Raw genomic sequence first — 20,478 nt, 5'->3', positions numbered from 1 at the left:
TCTTTCTGCTTGGTGAAACTGTTGTGTTATTGAATTTCCCCCCTATATATTCATATTGCTCTTGTATAGTTGGAAAGTCTCCCTTGCAGGGGCGGGCAGTGGCTGTGCTCCTCCTCCAACTGGGGTGATCTGTCTACCACGCCGGCGGGCCGCTGGGCCCCTTCTCCGGGACGCGCGGTCTGCCTACCTTGCGGGCGACAGCTGGGCCCTTCCTCCAATGCTGGTGATGTGTCTACCACGCCGGCGGGCCACTGGGCCTGTTCTCCCGGTAGGTTGCAGGTCTGCCTACCTTGCAGGCGCGGGCGGCGGCTCTGCTCTGCCCCTCCTCCAATTGGGGTGCTGTGTCTACCACGCCGGCGGGCCGCTGGGCCTGTTCTGCCGGTCAGTCGCAGGTCTGCCTACCTTGCAGGCGCGGGCGGCAGGCGGCAGCCCTGATGATGCAATTTGAATCCAATGCTCCAAACCTGGAAAGAGTCCAGTGCCTCTGCAGGACTCCAGACTGCGTGTTGCTCTCACACAGGTCATTCAGCTGCTACCTAGCCACAGCACAATGCCATCGCCCAGCTCCGCCATATCACCAGACACCCTGGCACTCGGACTTTTTTTTTTTTTTAATATTTACTTTTCAATTGTAGTTGGACACAATACCTTTATTTTATTTATTTATTTTTATGTGGTGCTGAGGATCAAACCCAGGGCCTCGCACGAGCTAGGCGAGCGCTCTATTGCTGAGCCACAACCCCAGCCCTTGCTTGGACTTTATTAAATTTTAAAATGCTGCTCTGCCAAGGGCACTTTTTAGAGGATGAAAAGAGAAGCCACGGATGAGAAGAAAATATTTGAAAAACACGTATCTGATAAAGGATTTCTATCCAAAATATATAAAGGACTCTTGAAATTTAACAATAAGAAAACAAACAACCTGAAAAAACATAAGCAGAAGATCTTAACAGCCTCTTTGCCAAAAATGATCTACAGATGGCAAATAGGTATATGACGAGGTGCTTGACATCAGGTGTCACGAGGCAGTTCACACAAAAGCAGTGAGGTGCCACTAATACAGAGGAAAAAGACCAAAATCCAAAACACTGACCACAGCGAAGCTCGTGAGGACATGGAGCAACAGGACCTCCTGTGGGAATGCAAAATGACACCGTCACTCTGGAAGACAGTTCCGCAGAGTCTTGCAAAGCTAAATATAGGGTTACCATACAACCCAGCAATGGCACTCCCAGGTATTAACCCAGATGAGTCAAAAACTTACATCCAGATAAAAATCATGATTATTCAGCCATAAAAAAATGAAAATATGTCATTTGCAGGAAAACGGATGGAATTTGAGACCATTATGTTAAGCAAAATAAATCAGTCCCAGAAGGTCGAAGGTCATGTGTTTTCTCTCATATGTGGACACTAGAGAGGACAAAGGAAAAGAATAATGGGGGCATTTTATGAAAATCAAAAGGGGAGATCAGTAGACTAGAGGAAAGGCCCCAGGGAGGAGGATGGAGAGGAGGGGAAGAGGGGAAATCGGGAATGATATTGGCTAAATTATATTGAAATATTTTGCACATGTACAAATATTAATAACAAATCCCACCATTATGTACAAATATAATACGCCAATAAGAAATGTGGGGAAAACCCGTGCATGCTTATTTATAGGTGCTTCATTCATAATTGTCAAAAAGTGAATGCCATCAAGTCTTCCAAAAGAAGAATGATGAGCTGAGCTACATCCAGACAAAGAGTATTATTCAGCAATAAAAAGAGTTACCAAGCCGTGAAAAGACACGGAGAGAGCTTTCATGCAAACTGCTTAGTGGAAGAAAGCCTCCTGGAAAGCCTCCCGCTAGAGGAGCCCGACCAGACGACACCTGGGAAAGGGAAATTACCGACTTGCTAGGACATCAGTGGCTGCCCCGGCCCTGGGGGGAGGGAAGAATGGACAGACAGAGGCCGGATGTTTAGGGACGCGCAACTATTCGGGAAGATAGGATATTGGTGGATCGATGGTACTTGTCAAAATCCATAGACCTATTCAGCACGAAAAGCAAACCCCTGTGTCACCTGTGCACTCTGGTTAATGCTAACTCGTCAGCCCTGGTTCACCACCTGTAAAAAAGAACCACAGCAATGCCAGGGGTTAGAGTGGTGGAAAACTCGTGGGGGCGGGCGGATAAAAAGCGGTGTTTGGGAATGCTGTAGTGTCACTCAATTTTCTATAAACCTAAAACTTCTCTTAAAAATAGTCTATTGCCAGGTGCCCTGACACACACCTTTAACCCCAGTGGCCCCAGAGGCTGAGGCAGGAGGATCTCTAGTTCAAAGCCAGCCTCAGCAACTTAGCAAAGCCCCAAACAACTCAGCAACACCCTGTCTCTAAATAAAATACAAAAAGGAGCTGGGGGTGTGGCTCAGTGATTAAGCTTCCCTGGGTTCAATCTTGGTACCAAAAAAAAATTAGTCTATTAGTTTAAAAAATGGAAAAGGCAGCGTCACTAGGCACCTGCATTGCCCGGGCGGGAGAGGCAGCCCAGCCTTGTGCCCTGTACCTGGCATCCTCTAGGTGTTCCCTTGCACCCTGTGTATCTGCCAACCTCTGTCCCCATCCAGAACTCCTCCCTAAAACCCCAGGCCTCCACAAAACACATCTGAAAGCCCAGCACAGAGGACAGAGCCCCCGGGTACTGTTGTGGCCTGTGAGGACAAGCTCCCCCACGGCCTGGAGGCTAGAGCCCCCTCTCCTAGGGCCAGGAATACCCTGTTCAGCCCATAGGAAGCCCCGGCTCTTTTTTCTGTTGCTTCACAGACAGTGAAATGAGGGTGGGCTGAGGTGTCGGGACGGTTCCAATGAGCACCCACCTGGCCCGGGGTTATAAGGTAAGAAATCGGCCGTGCCTGCCAGGAAATCCCTGCACCCTGGCTTTCCATAGTTCACCTGGGACCACCCGCAGGAGCTCTTCTGTGAGTCTCCCAGAATCCCACTCCTGGGCTCCCATGCCCTGACGGCTGGGGAGGCGCCCAGAGGATGGCTCTCAGGTGGGGCCTGGGGCCTTGTCACCTGCACTGGCTGCTGGTGCTCTGCTTGAGAACTGTGACCCTCAGCAGAGAAGTGTCCTAACCAGCGTTTCAGACACCGTGAGGGTCAGCTCCCCACAGTCCCCACCCACCACGGTAGTTTGAGTACAGGATAGTTTGAGGACAGGTGAGTGGGAAGGTCACATAGAGAGGAGAGAGGACAGTGTGCCTGCTGGAGGCTGGAGGGGGAGAAGACTTGGCTCAGTCTCTGACTCAGAAGCCACTGCCACTGGCTCAGAATGGTGGCAATAAAGAGCCCACGAAGCTCCACCCAGAGCCGAGGCGGGAAGAGACCCTGTCCTGGGGCAGCTCACTCTGAACAGCCAGCCAAAGAGGACCCCCAGCAGCTGCATCGGCCCTCCTCTTACGGTAATGACACCCACTGTCACTTGCTGAGGCCCTCATGGCCAGGCACGGAATGACTGTGCAGTGTCAGAATTGTTCCCCATTTAGTAGTTGAGAAAATCAGGCTCAGGGAGATTAAATAACTTGCTCAGGGCCACCCAGCCAATTAGCAGAGAGACCAGGACTAAAGCCAGGCCTGTCCGAGTCTCGTCACTGTCCTCACTTCTGACACCAGTTTTGTTTAGCATTAACGACTGCCCCCAGGGGCAAGCGTACAGTGTGCCTAGTAGACTTGTCACTTTCTCGTCCACATCTTGTAATATTTCACACAAACTAATATCCTGCCGGGCCAGGCCCCGGCTGGGGGCCTCACTCCTTCAAGTGTCCCCACCAGCTGATTTCCCGAAGGGGCCAGGACTTTCAAAGAGCCATCCTGTATGTCCCTAGAAGGTGGCCTTTGAAGAACTGGGAAGCCACACTCCCTGTCACTGGCTCCTCGCCATTTCAGTGAGAAACTCTGAATTCAGCTCCCTCATTTTACAAATGAAGAAACCAAGGCCCCAGAAAAGAATGGGATTCTTTTTAACTGTGTCGTTGAGACAGAGCTTCAAACTCCACATCTAGTGGCCAGACCCCTCCGTCCTTCCCGTCCTCCACCCTGCTCTCCCTGCCTGTCCCCTTCTGCTGCGCTCCTTGTCCCCTTCCTTCTCTTGCAGCCCTCCCTTCACCCCCACCTTTCCTTCCCTTCTCCTTCCTTCTTCCTGAGCGTCTTGCCCTTTGGCCCGCTCCCTGTTGGCCACTCTGTACAGCTTGGCCATTCGTCCATTCTGCGGCCACCTTTGCAGGCCGTGGTGGGGCAGGTCTAAGCACCAGCCCCAGGGCTTGGCCTCCTGGCTTCTGCCCCTCGCCAGCTTCCTCCTCGCCTGCATGGGGCCTGCTCTGCTAGCCATTCCTGGGTGTCCCCTAGGTATTCCAAGACGGCTCCTGGGCATGCTCGCTGAGAGACCCTGGACCCTGCCGTTGAGGGCCTCGGGCTTCCAAGGCGTCACCTCCGAGGAGTTTGATCACTAAGATTTTGACAAAGGGACTCTGCCACAGCAGCCCAGCCTTGGGCAAGGCAGCTCCCCACTCTGCGATTCCCTGGCCTCATCTGTAAATCGCACCAGGGTCGCTCTACATTATCCTTCCACGAGCAGATGAACATTCAGCGCCATTAAAGAGCTTCTGCAAAGAGAGCAAGAGCCCAGCGACTGTGTTCACCTGAACTCCATGGCGGCTGTTCTCTACACGCTCTTCAGGCCAGTGAGCTGGTCCTCCCGCCAGCTTCCAAAAGCCCAGCGTCCAGGTACTGAGGGCTGACCATACTAAATGCCCTGGCAACCCAAGAAGCCTAAGTATCATCAACATTGCTTACTAATTTTTTTTTTTTACTGCTCCAATCAACGTAAGGGAAACTTTATTGAGAACCCAAGGCCATGCATGGGGCTTGGACAGGAGGCCACCCTTTGGGGAAAGGAGCCAGTGGAGGGGCTTTATTTGACCTTCTTGGGGCGGAGGTTGTTGGTGTGGCCAACTTTTACTTGCAGCAGCTGACAGCACGGGGGTGCAGGCGGGCTTAACGCTTGTGACAGATCATCTTGTCACAGCTGTACTTCTGGGCAAGTGCACAGGGAAGGCTCAGTGATGCCACCTCGCAGGTGAAGCGCCAAGTGCAGGTGGACTTTCTGGAGGTTGTGACCTGAGAGTGCAGCTGTCCTCCAGCTGGTCAGGTGCGATGCCCTCCTTGTCTCGAATTTTGGCTTTGACAGTCTTGATGGCATCACTGGGCTCAACGTCGAGGGTGATGGTCTTGCCTGTCAGGGTCTTCACAAAGATCTGCATCTCTGCATCCACTCAGGAGCCTCGTTGAAGAGAAAGAGTGGTTTATTAATTTTTATTAAGGAGATAATTCATTCTGATAGCTGATATGCTCCCTTTCCAGGAGAGAGAGCATGAGAAATGAATTCAGTGTCAAAGGCTTGCTGGGCAAACAGGGCAGAGGTCATCTGTGGCACACTCCTGGGGGTCAGGAAACTGAGCCCTGGCCCCCAGGGATACTCCAGCAGTTTAGGAGGTGGGGAGTCGCTCCCTCAGGAGCCCCAGGCCTGCACATAGTGCCATGTGTCCTCCTGCAGGACATGGCTGGCCTCTGCAGGGGGTGCTGCATGTCCCCATCTGCCTCGGTGCCATCACACCCTTCTGCCATGCCCTCATCCATTTCTCCTCCTCTTCTACCCACTCCTGACCCTCAACAATTTGACATCTGTAAACTCCCCCTGGAATCTACAAAGACTCCACTGGAAGCCATGGAGCCCATGAGCCATTTGTGTACCAATGACTTGGTCTTGCAGACTTGCTACACTTTCTGCACTGACCTTGGCCTGCTGTAATTGAAACACCTGCAAGATGAAAAGCCCTTTCTCCTTCCCTTCACCAGGCTGGCACCAGAAACCCCTCGGAAGCCCTGGGAACTGGCCAGTGTTCTCCAAAGGCAAACGTGCACAGCCTGCCACCTTGTGGCTGCCTCCAGTCCTGCAGCAGCCCTCGCCCGACACAGCACAGACCCAGCTTCTCCCAGGCGCCCCAGGGAGACTCCAGACTGCTAGGAAATGAGCACTAGGGGGAGGAGCGGGGACCGGGCTCTGATTTTCTTCCTGTTTATTTGACCCACTGTCCTGAGTCCAGAGTAAGAGCCCTGCTACTGGCTGAGGTTGGAGAGGGTGGAAGAGGAGCTGGGCAGTGTCTCCACTCACCTGTGGGACACCTGGGTCATCAGGCCTGCAGATGCCTTGGACTGACCATGCAGGCTTGGCAAGGCCAGCTCATCTGTCTGTCCTTGGCCTGACACTCAGCCTGAGCCTCCCCAAGTGTGTCCCATGTGACTTCTTGGTCTCTTTGAGCTCTGCTATCGTCTCTACACAGGACCATCCCAGAGCAAGGAAGAGAATTCCATCTCCGGGGGCTTACAGCACAGCTTAGAGCAGGGCAGAGTAACTAGAAAAACTGGCCCTCACCTCATCTGCACCCAGGAGGGGCCCTGATTTCCACTGTCTGCAGCCAGGAATCCAAGGCAAGCCACACACATCAGGCCACCATGTTAAAGGGGCCCAGTGCACCTGATAAGCCGTCAGATATGACTTCTCACTCCAGGAGCACAGAGTCAGCAGCTGAGGCCCCCTGGGGTGGTCACTGTGGCCAGGGGAAAGCCAGTGTGGAGCTAGCAGTCGAGAGCTCAGGCCTGGGCCTCGCAGTCATGATGAGGTCCAGATGCTACCACCTACTGGAATTTCCCTAGCTTCGCCCTACACCTCAGTTTTCTCATCTGTGAATTAGGATAATGACATCCTCCTCTTACCACTGAGAGGACTGAATGGCACGGCAATTCCCGAGCACCCTCTCAAGGCCTGGCCTGTAAACAGTGACAGTCTTCACTGCCTGTTGTTCACCTTCTACGGCCAACACATGGTTTGCCACAACAATGAAATCAGTGTTCAACCACCCAAGACAGGATTCTTGGCACTTAGCCACGTCTATAGCAAAATCCCAGAGCTTGGGTTGGCTCATTTGGGTTTTGTTGTTGTTATTGTGGTTGTTTGGTTCTTCTTTTGGGGTTTGGGTTTTTGGTTTTGGTTTATGTGTGTGTTTGTGTGTGCATGTGGAGGGTACTGGGGATTGAACCCAGGGATGCTCTACTACTGAGCTACACTCCCTTTTCTTTTTATTTTATTTTTTTGAGACAAAGTCTCACTGAACTGTCAAGGTTGGCCTCAAACTTGCCAGCCTCTCACCTCAGCCTCCCAAGTGGTTGAGATCATTGCTGTGCACCCCTGTGCCCAGTTCATTTGTTTTCCAATGAACGTTTGTTTTTCACAGTTCTTGAGGCAGGGAAGCCCAAGACCATGGCATTGGCAATTTTGGTGTCTGGTAAAGACCCTCACATAGGAAAAAGGGCCAGTGCTTCTGATATTTCCTTTATAAAGTCACTAACCCCATTCATGAGGGCTTTCTCTGATCTCAGAGGCCCGGCCTCCTGATCCCATCCCCCTGGGGCCGGTTCCACATAGGAACTCTATGGCACAGCAGATCTGCTCCTGCTGAGGGCCCCCTTCCTGGCTGGCCACACCTCCTCCTCGTAGTGTCCAGGGAGAGACTCAGGCCGAGTGCTCTGGCCTCTCCCTCCCTCCTCATAAGGACACTAACCCCATCTTGAGGGCCACCTTCAAACCTCACCCAAACCTAATTACCCCCCAAGGCCCCACCTTTAAACGCCATTACACTGGGGAGTGGGACCTCAACATAGGAATGTGGGAAGGACATGCAGTTCACAAAAGCTGCTGGATATAAACAACGTAAACCCTGCATTCTCTTCTTTTTTTTTTTTTTTAAAGAGAGAGGGAGAGAATTTTTTTAATATTTATTTTCTAGTTTTCGGTGGACCCAACATCTTTATTTTATTTTTATGTGGTGCTGAGGATCCAACCCAGCGCCCCGCGCAGGCCAGGCGAGCGCGTGACCACTTGAGCCACATCCCCAGCCCCTGCATTCCCTTCTTATCCCCTCTAACTTTGGCTTTTGTCGGTTTTTGCAGTGTCGGGAGTGCCAGAAAGGTCTCGCCCTCGCCCTGCCCCAGCCCGCGCAGCCCGGAGCAGAGCAGCACTGGCACCTGGCTGGAAGGCAGGTTGGTGGCCTCCCTCCCTCTCGATGCCTGTGACGGCCTGTGCAGTAAAAGTCACATTCTCTTCCCCCAAAGCCGCCCAGATGGAGCCCAGGGCTGGCCCCCGTCCTGTCCACTGGGGATCCCATGGAATCTCTCATGCTTTCTGATTCTCAAAGCTGGGGAGTTCTCTCCCAGGGCACCGGGTCCTTGTCCAGCAGAGGTGCTTCAAGTTCCTTGTGAAGAATGTACCTGAAGTCACACAGGAAAGAGGAGCCAGCCCGCGGGCAGTTCCAACCAAACCCACCAGGCCCTCTGCCAAAGCAGAGCCGGCTGCCTGGCCCCAGCCAGAAGCCTTTTGCTTGGGGACTGAACAGAGTTGCTAAGGCTCCTGGCCTGAGTGCTCTTGGTGGCCTTGACTACAGCGCCCGCTCACCTGGCAGGCCTCTTCCTCTCCCAGAGCTCGCGGAACCCCACCATGGTCCCTCCCCTCCCGAACCCAGGATGGCCAGCAGCTCCTGCTACAGGGCCCCTCGCTGAGCGGCAGCTGGAATCCCCACACCCAGAACCACTCGTGATCATGGCCTTGTTAACAGCCCTCCTGGCCTTCTAAGGCAGTGGTGCCAGTGGTGGAGTGACGGGTGTCAGGCTGAGGATTGGCACAGCCAGGGGAGTGTGCTACTCTGACTTTTCTTAGAGCAATCTAGAAGTCCGAATGGAGAGAGAGGAGGGGAAGGGTGCAGACCTCCCTCCCTTTATAAGGGATTCCCTGAAAATCCCACACGAGCTTCTGCTCACGAACCTCCCTGGCCACACAGAGCTGCAAAGGATTCTGGGGAGGCGAGCTTTTTTTTGTACTTAGCTAAACATGGTTCTGTTTTTTGGGGAGACACAGGAGATTATGGATCTCAGCCTTGGGGGCAACTAGCTAGACCATGGTGGGAGAGTGTATATGTATTGGGGGGACATCCTTAAAGATGTCACATCTAAGAAGAGAGCTGGGTAAAAGGAGGTTGGTTTGGGAAAGTCCAGGATGAGGACAGGTGTGGAGGTGAGGGATGGAGACAGAGGTGGAGGGAGAGGAGATAGCGAAGGCAAAGACCCTGAGGCTGGGTGGGGCTTCACATATTCAGTAGCAGAAAAAAGGAAGAGGGTCAGGGTGGCCCCAGGGTCGTGTGGGGGCACAGTGGGTGGGAGATCCAAACACCCGCAGGACCTGGAAGGTCACTGGATAGAGTTTGAATTTTACTCCAAAAGTCATGAGAGGAGTCTAAGCCAGGGAGTGCATGACCCAGTGTGCTGATAAAAGGACAGGAGTGGCTGTGCAGAAGGTGGGAGGGAGGGAGAAGGAGGCAGGCTGTCATACGCACCTGGTGAGAGTTACTCCCCACAAATGGGAACACATTTTGGAAAATTGAATGCTGAGTCCCACCATAAGGAGTAGTAAAGTGCGACATGTCACTGTCCCCAGCATCCCTGAGAGGACAACTTCGTCCGTCCCTCTCACCGGAGACAGCCAGACGGACTCTGACATCCTGGCATTCCTCAAGGCCAGGCAGAACATTTTGCAGAAGAAATGTAAGTGCTCCCCAGGGCCCAGGGCCCACTCTGCTCACCAGCATGGGGGCGGCATGGGGAGGCTGGAGTGGACAGCCCAGTGGGAAGGCAGCAGGAAGCATCCTGGGCTGGGCCCTTCCCACGTGCTGGCCTCTGCTTCCCCCTGGAGAAGGGACGAGAATGGCCCAAACAGGCCCGAGTGCAGTAGAGCCCACTTGGCAGAGCCTCTCCCTCTCCAGGCCTTCCGCTCCGTTTGTTCCTTGTCCCTGAAGGCGGCTCTCTCTCCTGCCCAGCCTTCTCCAAACAGGAAGGGCCTGAGCGATGCGTGGTGGTTTGTGGAATCCCCGGCTGGAACTCTCGCTCTCCTCCTGGAGCGTGGTTCTTGCCAACAAGTGTGGATGTAAACACCACTTGAGGGCCCAGGCCCCAGGACACTGCATCAGTCATGGAGGAAATATGTGTGGCGTGTCAGACGACAGGAAGACAAGGAGAAGGCCCTTCCTGGCCCTTGTCACTGGCCTGCCCCCTTCCTCTCAGCAGCTGACCATCTCCATCTGCTGTGGACAGGCCACTTCTCCTGCATTCCATGCCCCAGGGACAAGGCCCAGGGCCTCCTGCTCCAGCCCTGCACTTAGTCTTAGCCTTACCCCATAATCCAAAGGCTCCTAGGCAGGCTCAGCATTGCCTTCCCATGCCAAAGGAGCCCCGCCTTGACAGTGTGTGTGTTACTGTAACAAAATACCTGGGACTGGGAAACTTAATAAAGAAAAGAGATGCATTCTACTTACAGTTACAGGACATGGCACTCGCATCAGCTCAGCTGTGGGGAAGACCTCATGGTGGACGGGAGTGACAGGGAGGGCTCACACACAAGGCCCAGAGCCAGAGTGACTCAGGAGTCAGGTTTGTCTATAGCAACTCGTCTCAAGAACTAGCTCAAGGCCCCCAGAACTGCCTTACTCCCTGCTGAGGGCACACCCAGGACCTACGGGCTTCCCCCGAGGCCCCACTCCCAGCATGGCCACGCTGAGAGCAGGCCTCCAACACATGGACCTGTGCAGACTCAAACCACAGCAGCGGGACAGGAAAGGCTTGGCTCTCGTGGCTCACACCTGCTCAGAGGCCGCCTCAGCTGCTGCACTGCTCTCTATGGTTTGCACATGTCACAGCACCACAGCCCAGGTCGGCCTTTGCCATCCTCTCCAGGAGCAAGCGGGCACCCTCACTGGGCACCAGCCTGCTTCCTGTGCTGCCTTTGCCACCAGGAAGAGCGGCACTGGCACCTCATCAGGTCTTTTCTGAGGCCTGTGACAGCCCAACACTGCCACCAACTTGCTGTGACATCTTCACCTTCTCTCATCCCCAGCTTCCTTGTCTAAAAAAGAGAAGAAAATCATACTTGGTGATCTCAAAGGCCCCATCAGTGCCTAAAATACTGTGATGATATATGTCGGGCACTGAACAACAGTGAGCAGCCAGTCGGTCAACAAACACTATTTATTAGGCACCTCCTGTATGCCAGGTTCTACTGCTAGTGCTGGGACGACACCAGGAAAAGTCGAGTCCCGCCCTGGAGAACTGACATTGTGGGGGTGCAGGAGATAAGCAATGAGCGCGTCAACAGACAGAGGAGGTGATGTGAGACAGTGTCGTGGACAGCAGCTCAGAAGACTGTAGGTGGGAAGGCCTCTCAGGAGAAGAGAACCCTAAACTCGTGGCTGAATAATAAGGACAGCAGCCATGTGACATTCTGGAGCCGCAGTCCAAGCAGAAGGGCAGAAGGTGGAAAGCCTGGGAGGGAAGGAGGCGTGAGGGCTGGAGGGCAGGAGCCGCGCAGGGCCATGTTATCCAGATACGCGGGAGCCCCCTGGGGGGTTGTGACCATGGGAGTGACGGGATCTGAGAGACGCCTGAGAAAGCTTGCCCTGGCCACCATGCAGACCAGGAGTCGACCCGCTACAGGCGACGACTGTAAAGGTGCAGGCAAGGGGCGAGAGCCACCAGGAGACTGGACACGAGATGGAAGGGGAAACGGAAGTCAGGCATCTCCTGCACTTTCCATCTGCGCAGCTAAGAGGATGGTGGAGCCATTTATTGGAACGTGAGAGGCGAGGAGATGTCAGAGGGAAGGGCGGGAGCCTTACCGAATTCCGGTGGGCTACCACTGACATCCCAGAGGGGACATGGAGGAGGCCGCAGAGCACGAGGCGCTCAAGAGAGAACCAAGGCTAGAAGAAGAAATAGGAAGCCATCATGCCTGGAAGTGCTTAGAGCAGGAGGCGGGCTGGGGTCTCCTCTGAGGAGTGCACAGAGCTGTTCCCATTGCTAGGGAACTGCCTGGGGAGCCCCAACCCTGCAAGGTGGGGAGGAAGCTGAGACCCCAAGAAGGCACCTCCAGGGTCTGGGCAGGGACAGCAGGCGAGAGGTGTGTGGCCTCAGGAGGTCTGCAGAAGAAGGGCTTCCAAGGAGAGATGCTTATAGTGTCCACTGTGCTGAGAGGTTGAGGGAGGAAGGAAGGCTCTTTGGAATGTCACAGACAGTAGTTGTGGGACCTGGGTGTGGTGAGGAAAGAATGGAGGGGAGGAAGCTGAGGCAGTGAGCAGAGGCAACCCCCCAGGGAGGCCAGCTGAGCGGAGGACAGAGGGGTAAGGCTGGAGCTAAGGGAGGCAGGAGGCCAGGGGTGGGTCTTGCTCACTGTAAGTGGCGACTAGGAAGACATGTCAAGGAGTGGCCAGTGGGGAGAGGAGCGGGTGCTGTGGGGAACAGGGGAGACTTGCTGGAGAAACTTCCCTGAGAAAGTGAGCAGAGGCGGTCTCCGGGTCATCAGGAGGAAGGGGCCGCCATTGGATTCCCCTGGGTCCCAGACTCCAGAGGTCAACCTCCATCCCTCCCCGCAAGAGGCCTGCAAGTGAGCAGTCAAGTTCACATCAGGGAGATGTAATCCAGCTCTCTTAGAGGAACAGGTGCAAACCCAAGGTCTCTGTCAGGATGGCGTCTTCCTGGGGCACTGACCCTGACCGTGCAGACACTGCAGCCGGGGGGCACATTCATCAGAACCTCGATGGCGAATTGACATTTGTGGTCTTTCAAGTTACCTGATCTCATCTGATGCTCGCCACACTCCTACGCGGCATCCAGAGCCCAGATACCTTCCCCCTTTGACCACAGGAGACAAAGACATTTCGAAGTCAAAGAACCTGCCCAAGCAACCCAGCTAGTGCCTGGCAGAGGCAGGGTAGCCCAGGCTGCTGCTCTCTGCACTGCGCTATGGGGCCTCGAAAAGTCACCGCCACCAAGATGTGCCACTCTGCTACAGGGAGTTGACCTCTTGTCCTCAAGAAGAGGGACCAGGATGGGTGCAGGGGTGACTGTGCCTCCAGCCACCCTGTAGCCGGGAAGTAATTCATCCAAACAAACAAAAATCCCAGGATCCAATTTTCAGTCTTAAAAGGAAAAAATATACAATGATTCTGGTTTCTAAGTGACAAAGGGAGATGAGGGGGTGATGAGGAGCCCCTTGCCCGCAGTCAGGACGAAGGCCAGCAGGTGGCCCAGGGCCCACCGCCCAGCGCTGCACACGCGGCCCACTTATCAGGCCACCCTGCCAGGCAACACGGAGCCCAGGCGGCACCACAGCCAAAGCAAACACTCCCCTGCCCTGGGCCCCACTCTTAATTTAGCGTGCAGCGCTGTCATGGCTTCTTCAGCCGTGCTCATTACCGGGAATTTGTGACTGTGGGCTGGGAGCAGGAGCCCAGAGAGGGCGATTTAACACGAGCCCCTCCGCTCACAGGCTTCACCAGCCGCGGGATGAATAGACTTGATTTAGGATTCGGGGAAACGCTGCAGAGCACTTTAAATCCCTGCCAGGGGCACGTGAGGACAGGTATATGTCCCCCACAAGGGGCGTTAGTCATCCAGAGTCAAATCTGCCGCTTCCAACTGCCAAGGATGGTTTTTACGTCTGAGGAAATGAGATTAACCCCTTCCTAGAGCCCCCTTAATTCCTGAGTGTGGACATATTTCCACCCAGAAAGGAACCATGTGGTGACCAGATAACCTCAAGCCCCTCTTCTCCCAAGGTGGCAGGAGGAGGCCTGCCAGGGGTCTCCAAGTCCTCGGGGAAAACTTCAGCTCTTGCCTGTGTCCAGGAGTCTTGGGGAGTGAAAGAGCAGGGGACAGGAAGGAAGGAACCTCAGTTCAAACCTCTCTACCCTGTGTGGCCTTGGGCAGTCCCCACCCCTCAGTGTCTGTCACATACAGACTCTACCTTGCCCGGTGGGAGCCCCTCCAGAGATAATGCCCACATCAGTCTCCCAGGAACCGCCAAGCTCCGGAGAGTTCGCAGGGACCAGGCCTCTCTGTGAGGACTGGTCCCACACCCAAGAGTGTGACTTTTTTTTAATGGTGTGTCTGTGGCAGTGCCCTTCTGGGAACACGCAGTAAATCCAAATCCCAATACAAAATGAGAGCTCTGTCACTTGATCTCAGGGAGCAAATGAAAGGAATGGCTTGCTGTCTGTGCTCATGAGGAGCTGTGTCCTGGGGTGCCACATGCTCCCAGCCCTGTTCTGTAGCACTCCTTCCCCACCCCAGTCCCTGCTGCAAGTGCCCGTGGAGGTCGGGGACTGTCCTGGGTGGGGACCGGCTCAGACTCCTTGTTAACTAATCCTGGCCCCGTGCTCGTCAGTGTGCAGGGGAAACGTCAGGCCTCAGGCCTGATCGGTCACTACGTGCCCCGTGGTGCCTAGTTCTGCCCCCACCAGTCCTTGGACTAGAGACAAAAGCAGTGGGTTTCCACCCTGGCTGGGCATCAAACTCACCGGGGCCCACCCCTAGAGATCCTGAAACAGTGAGGAGGTGTGTGGCCTGGGCATCAGGATTACCAAGGCTGCCCAGAAGTCCCCATGGTGCAGCAGAGCCAAGAGCCACAAGTCCAGAGTGACTGGGTCCACCACCTTCCTCCGCTCTGCCTGCCTACTCTCCCTTCCCATTCTAGGATCCCATTAGGACAGGTCAGATGCCTTAAAAATGAGGCCAGCTGGGCCTTGCACACAGCATGGGACCTGCAGGACCAGGACTTGTGGCCTTAGTGTTCTCATCCTCTTCCTTCCACACCTCCCATGAGCAGCGGGCCACTGAGAATCTGTCTTCTCCAGTATCAGGCAGTCCAAGCCCACACTCTCTGCCCACTGCCAGGACCCCTGGCCACACCTGGAAGCTGCGTTTGCCTGCTCACCTGTTTCCCGACAGGCCTCACCCCTCAACCTCCCTAACCTCCAATTGTGTAAAAAGCATTCTATTCACTTCCTCACCTAAGGAGCCCATAAATTCCCCGTTGCTCTTATCGTATCAGCCAAACTTTAAGCAGATAAGCTGCCTATAACTCACGCTTTATGTGACAGTAAATCTAAGGATTTTGTTAAAGTACAGATTCTGATCCTGTAAGTCTGGGATGGAGCCCCAGACCACATCCCTTAACAAGCTCCACAGGGATCCCAGTGCCTGTGGTCCATGGACCACGCTTTGAGAAGCAAAGAGCCAAGCTAGCTTCCTTGCCTTGTCCAGGAATCCTCTGCTCTGGCCATCAGGACGTGAGGAATGTGAGGCCAGAAGAACTGAGGTGACTTACCCAAAGTCATAACACACACTGGGGACCATCCTGGCTGGAGCTCAGGGCCTACAGTTCCCAATCCAGTAAGCCTTCTCTGTAACCAGCTACAGGAGGAGGCAGGACGAGGGTCACATGGCCAGGAGGCACCATCTTGAAATAACGTAATATCTTCAGCAAAAAGCAAGGAGGGACTCTCTCGGGGACTGAGAAGGGCATCAGTGAGAACCGTGAAGTTGGGAAAGTTAATGTGGGTGTGTTAATGGTTTGGATATGAGGGGTCCCTCAAAAGCGCCTGAGTTAATGCAGGAGTATTCAGAGGTAAAATGGTTACATTATGAATGTCACCTCCAGCTGTCACCTAGTCAGTCCCTCCTAATTTGAATGGACTAATTGGGTGGTAACTGTGGGCAGGTGGGGCATGGCTAGAGGAGGTGGGGCCATATGGGCTGCCCTGGAAGAGAGCCACTGCCTCGCGGCCCTTCCCCCTCTCTGGTGGCCATGAGCTGGCAGCTTTCCTCTGCTGGCCCTGGCCCCTGAGGGGCTGCCTCACCTTGTCCCAGAGCAATGAGTTGACCCAGCACAGACTGAGCCTCTGCAGCCATGAGCCAAAAATAAACCTTTCCTCCTCTAAGTTGTCCTGGTCAGGTATTTTGGTCACAGTGACGAAAAGCAGCCCAACACAGAGTTCCAGCTCGGAGACGAAGTTCTGTGAGGCAGGACACAGCCCCCGGGGGAGTGGCCCACAATCCTCCCCCCCCCCCTTCATTGCTGGCAAAGCCAGTGCCTCAGGCACAGCCTAACCAAGAGCATCCTGTCTCCTTCCAGGTCTGGGAAGCAACTGATTTTCTGAGGAGAGTCCAGCCATGTGCTGCTTCAAGAATGAAGTACAGACAGAGTCACGGCCTCTTGCTTGTGGCTGGGAGCAGCTGATGAACTTGAACCCAGCAGAGGGGAGCTGTGTTTCTTTAGGGATGGTGTTCTGGGGGCGGTCAGAGACGCTGGGCCAGGGCTGCAGGTGACATCCTTCCTGTGGTTGCTGGAGCGGCTGGCAGAGCCAGATAATGCCGGGAGCTGCTGGCAGGATGAGGCTTCAGCTCGCTCTCAGTGACGTCACGCGTAGATAACGACAAACCTTTGAGATTATGAGATCATAACGTAGTGGCAAGGGAAGCCCACCGTGGTATGATGTGGGGGATAATAATTAGTTCATTTTAGCTTTTACCAGCCCACTGGCCTGGCCTGTCCCCTAATTTAGAAGCCCAGGAGTGGCTACGGGCAATCCAGGCAGGACTTGGGAGCCCCAGGCAAGGAAGTGCATGGCAGAGCACCTTGATGGCCTCTCTCGGCCCAAACCCTCTGAGTGGACAGCTCTCAAGATCTGAGAGAGGGCAGCTCAGGCACCACAGGACTCAGCCTCCACCCAGCCACTTGGGGCTTTGCAGGATTTGAGCCAAACTCCCTGTTCACACAGGGAAAGCATGGCTGCCAGGGTCTTGTCTCAGTGAACCCGCCCAGCACTCCAGGCACTGGCATACCCGTGGATGGGGCCAGCCCTCAGGAGACTTGGGAGAACTACAGCCTACATCCGGGCTTCAACCTAGCTCCAGCTGGAGGGTGGCAGGGGAGTGGAGAGTGGGTGGGGGGTGGCCCTGGAAAGGAGGCTACCTGAATAAAAGTGCCTGTCCCGTGCTCCTAGAGTCTGTGCTGTAAGTAGAGGATCTGGTGACCCTGGAGGGAGAGCAGAGAGATAATACGTATAATTGGTTTGTTTGGGTTTTTCTGTCTTTTAGAACTGGGTAAAAAGAGTCATGCGGGAGGAGAGGGATGTGTTCCATCTCAAAGCCAGCCAGGCCTGCAGAGCTGCTCTAGGTCACGCCCTGGCTCACACCATTAGAAAGCTGAAGCAAAAGGAGACACGTCTTGCTGCTCCACAGCCAGCTAGTGGCCAGAGCCCCCCTCACCACCCCACCCAGAGGGACCCCCATCCCCTTACTGTTTCATTTTCTTCATCACCAACAGACATATTCTCCTTCTTTTCTCGCCTATTTTTAAATGGCCTGCCACCCCCTAGTACTGAAAGCCCCAGGACCACAGGGACCTGTTCCTCTTGCTCCTTGCTGTGTCCCAGCACAGAATTGGTGCTCAATAAATAGTCCCTCCGTTCACAGAACCAGAACGCAGCTTGCTCTCAGGTCCCTGTACTTCCCTCTGGCTCAGTGAGGGAGTCCCAACGTGGTGAGGATCACCTCCTGGTCCTCGTGACTCTAGGACACACAGTAAGTCCTCAGTAAAGTCTGTAGAACCAGGGGAGGACCAGAGCCCTGACGACCTGATTCTAGAAGGTTCTCCGAGAGCCCATGGTGCACACATCTTGATGTACATGCGCACGCACACACACATACACACACATACACACACACACACACACACACACTCAGGAGTCCTGAAGATGGTGTGGAACCTGCCAGCACACTCTCTGGAAGCAGCACCAGTGTTCCTGGCACGCCTTGAGCTGGCCAGAGTCTGTTGACTTTAGCTCTCCCGCTGGATCCAAAGGCTTTATTGACAGAGATGTGTGGTGCGGCCCCATGCAGGGTGTGAACCAGCCTCCTGGAACAGTCACTATGGGCAGGGAGGAAATGGAGAAGAGAGAAAAACACACAGGTAATCTGGGGCCACTGGATCTTGCTGATCTAGTCATCTGCAAAGCATGCATGGGAACTGGTGAGGAAGCTCCCCACTCCAAAAGGCCTGTCCCTAGTCCCTGTTCCTCCCAGGGGAAGCTGAGCCTGGGGGAGGTGTGTGGTAGTCCAGCAGGCATCTGCACCCAAGGATGCAGCTGGCCTCTGTGATGGGAGGAACAGGCGAATGCTGAGGTGGGGTGCTCCCACAGTCCACTGGGCTCAGGGGCACCAGGAATAATAGGAAGTCTCTGAGTTCACTCAGGGCAAAATGAAGAGTGTTTCAAAATGTTTCTGGAAAGCAGCCGGGTGGGTGACTCCAGCCCTGTCCTAGCCAGAATTCCCTTAGCTCTATGTTCCCTGGACAGGACGTGGGGGTGGGGGTGCTGGTCAGCTTCCTCAGTTCTAGCCAACAGGGACTTTTAAAAAGCAGATAGAGAAACTGGTACCCTGAACAACGAGTCTTCATTCTTCACCAGCTAGAATAGAATTGGCATCCAAAGCTTTGTCGGGGCCTCGTGTGTTGGAGTATACTTCTCTGCCTTTTAAATTTTGGCCCTGTGTACATAACGTGTATTTAGGATGACATAAGCAGAAGCTTGAAACAGCTTGCAGGGTTAGGCTGTGATTTCTTTCATTCTTGCGATATCTTGAGATGAACAGATCTTGGATAGCTGCCGCTCTTTCAACCTGGAACTTGGAACATACAGAGAAGAAATCTGAGCTGTCTCCAGACTGGAACAGAGCTTCCCAGTGAAGCCCAGTCCAGATCAGCTGAATCACAGCTGACCCAAAGACCTACTGACTTACAAGAATAAATGCTTCTTGGCATAAGCCACTGAGACTTGGGTTGGTTTGTTACCAAGCATTAATTCTAACAATAGCCGACTGATACCAATATTTAAACCCCAAAACAGTGCATGACTAGAAAGAATGTCTTACTACAAAGAAATCCTCACTACAGAGAAACGCTCAATATCTCTTTTTATATTTATTTTTTAGTTGTATTTGAACACAATACCTTTATTCTATTTATTTTTATGTGGTGCTAAGGATGGAGCCCAGGACCTCTCACGTGCTAGACAAGTGCTCCACCACTGAGCCACACCCCAGTCCATCAATCTATTCTTGCTGCCTGTTGAAAGGCATCTTAGAGTTGGTCGTCTATGAAAACAGGTCTACCACTTGCAAACATGACGGAGCAACAGGGACCTGATTTACTCTCCTGCTTTAAATGACTAAAAGCTGCAGGACACACACAGAACAATGGTTCTTAGACACTGGATAGTAGGAAGTACAGGACTTTGACCCCAAGAGAAGGGAAGCAAATGACATGAGCCCTAAGATGGTCCCAACAAACTGCCTACAGACTGCGCTCCAAAGGGGAAAGCTAGGAAAAGCCCAGGGGTTTGCTTGACTCAAAGAAATGGAACTAGGAGTCCAGGGAGACTGGAGTAGCCTCAATTTGCAAGTACTCAGAGGCGAAGAAGAAAAAGAGAGAGCACATGCTCTGGAGACCATCAGAGGGTCACTCTTGGGTCCCCAACTAACTACAGATCTATATATGCATGTGAGGAAGTCATCCAGGGAGGGGGAAAAAAACACGAGAAAGGAGCAGGCAGAATAATTTCCAGAATTAACAAGGGTCTAGGAATAGTTCATGTTCCTAATAGCCAGGGTGGAGAAACCTCTCTCGAGAGTTAATGAACAGGGACACAGAAGTATATTGCCTTGGAAGTGGAACCAAATAAGCCATAGACAGAGTATGACTCTGGTCACCTCACGAAACCTGAAAAGGGTCACATTGTTTCCAGAAATGTTATAAGTAACTTCACTGAGCCCCCAAACAATGCTCAAAATATTTAAAGTTGTTTTTGGTGTTTTTTTTTTTTTTTTAACACAGCATCCAACAATGTAGAAGTTGTCACAATGTCTGGAGTCGAGCAAAAATTACTAGACATGCATAGATGCAAGAAAACATGGCCTTTATTGAAGATTAAAAATGATCAGTAGAAAAAGAAACAGACCCCAGGAAAGACACGGATGATAGAATAAGTGGAAAGGAACTTTTTACAGTGCAATGGATACGTGTGGACACACAGGCAGAGGGAGGCCCCTCGCAGTTCCTTATATGGCTCTTTCATCCAGTCATCCCTTGAACAAGGATGAACCGCCACCATGCTAAGTTCTGAGGAGTCAGAGGTGACCAAGACAAGAGAATGTGCCAGCCTTCACCTTCTAACTAGGGAGATGGGCATAAATAAACAAGAGAATCTGAGTGAAGGAGGAGGCAGGGTGGGACGAGATGGGCCTAGGCCTGCTGTCAGCAGGTAAGAACGTGAGAGCGGGGACCGGGCATGGGAAGGCAGGCAGAGGAGGAAGCCCTAGGACTAGGGTTAGGTGTTCTGTGACGTGAGAAGCACGGGACACGAGGCACGGCAAAGGGGATCTGTGGGGACTTGGGCCACATGAGAATGTGGAGTGAGAGAGGTTCCGTGTGTCCGGGG

General features: G+C 53.5%; 1 protein-coding gene and 1 pseudogene across 3 annotated transcripts in view; one reads left to right on the top strand and one right to left on the bottom strand.

Annotated features, from left to right (window-relative positions):
• The window catches only part of Kif6 (kinesin family member 6), a 394,766-nt gene extending 375,961 nt beyond the window's left edge, over positions 1–18,805 (top strand). For 2 of the 3 annotated variants that reach the window (XM_048805239.1, XM_048805241.1), the window contains 3 exons: positions 8,054–8,143; positions 9,591–9,697; positions 16,116–18,805. In XM_048805239.1, the coding sequence (XP_048661196.1) occupies positions 8,054–8,143; positions 9,591–9,697; positions 16,116–16,132 (214 nt within the window). In that variant the 3' untranslated portion in view covers positions 16,133–18,805. The remainder of the gene's footprint in view (positions 1–8,053; positions 8,144–9,590; positions 9,698–16,115) is intronic. The other variant, XM_048805240.1, reaches the window with a different exon arrangement.
• On the bottom strand, positions 4,817–5,336 carry LOC107143881 (annotated as a pseudogene).
• Positions 18,806–20,478: the final 1,673 nt, after the last annotated feature.

The sequence above is a fragment of the Marmota marmota genome, unplaced genomic scaffold, assembly GCF_001458135.2.
Source record: "Marmota marmota marmota unplaced genomic scaffold, marMar, whole genome shotgun sequence".
NCBI lineage: Eukaryota > Metazoa > Chordata > Mammalia > Rodentia > Sciuridae > Marmota > Marmota marmota.
The sequence above is the reverse complement of the archived record's forward strand: the minus strand, read 5'-3'. Positions and strand labels throughout refer to the sequence as shown.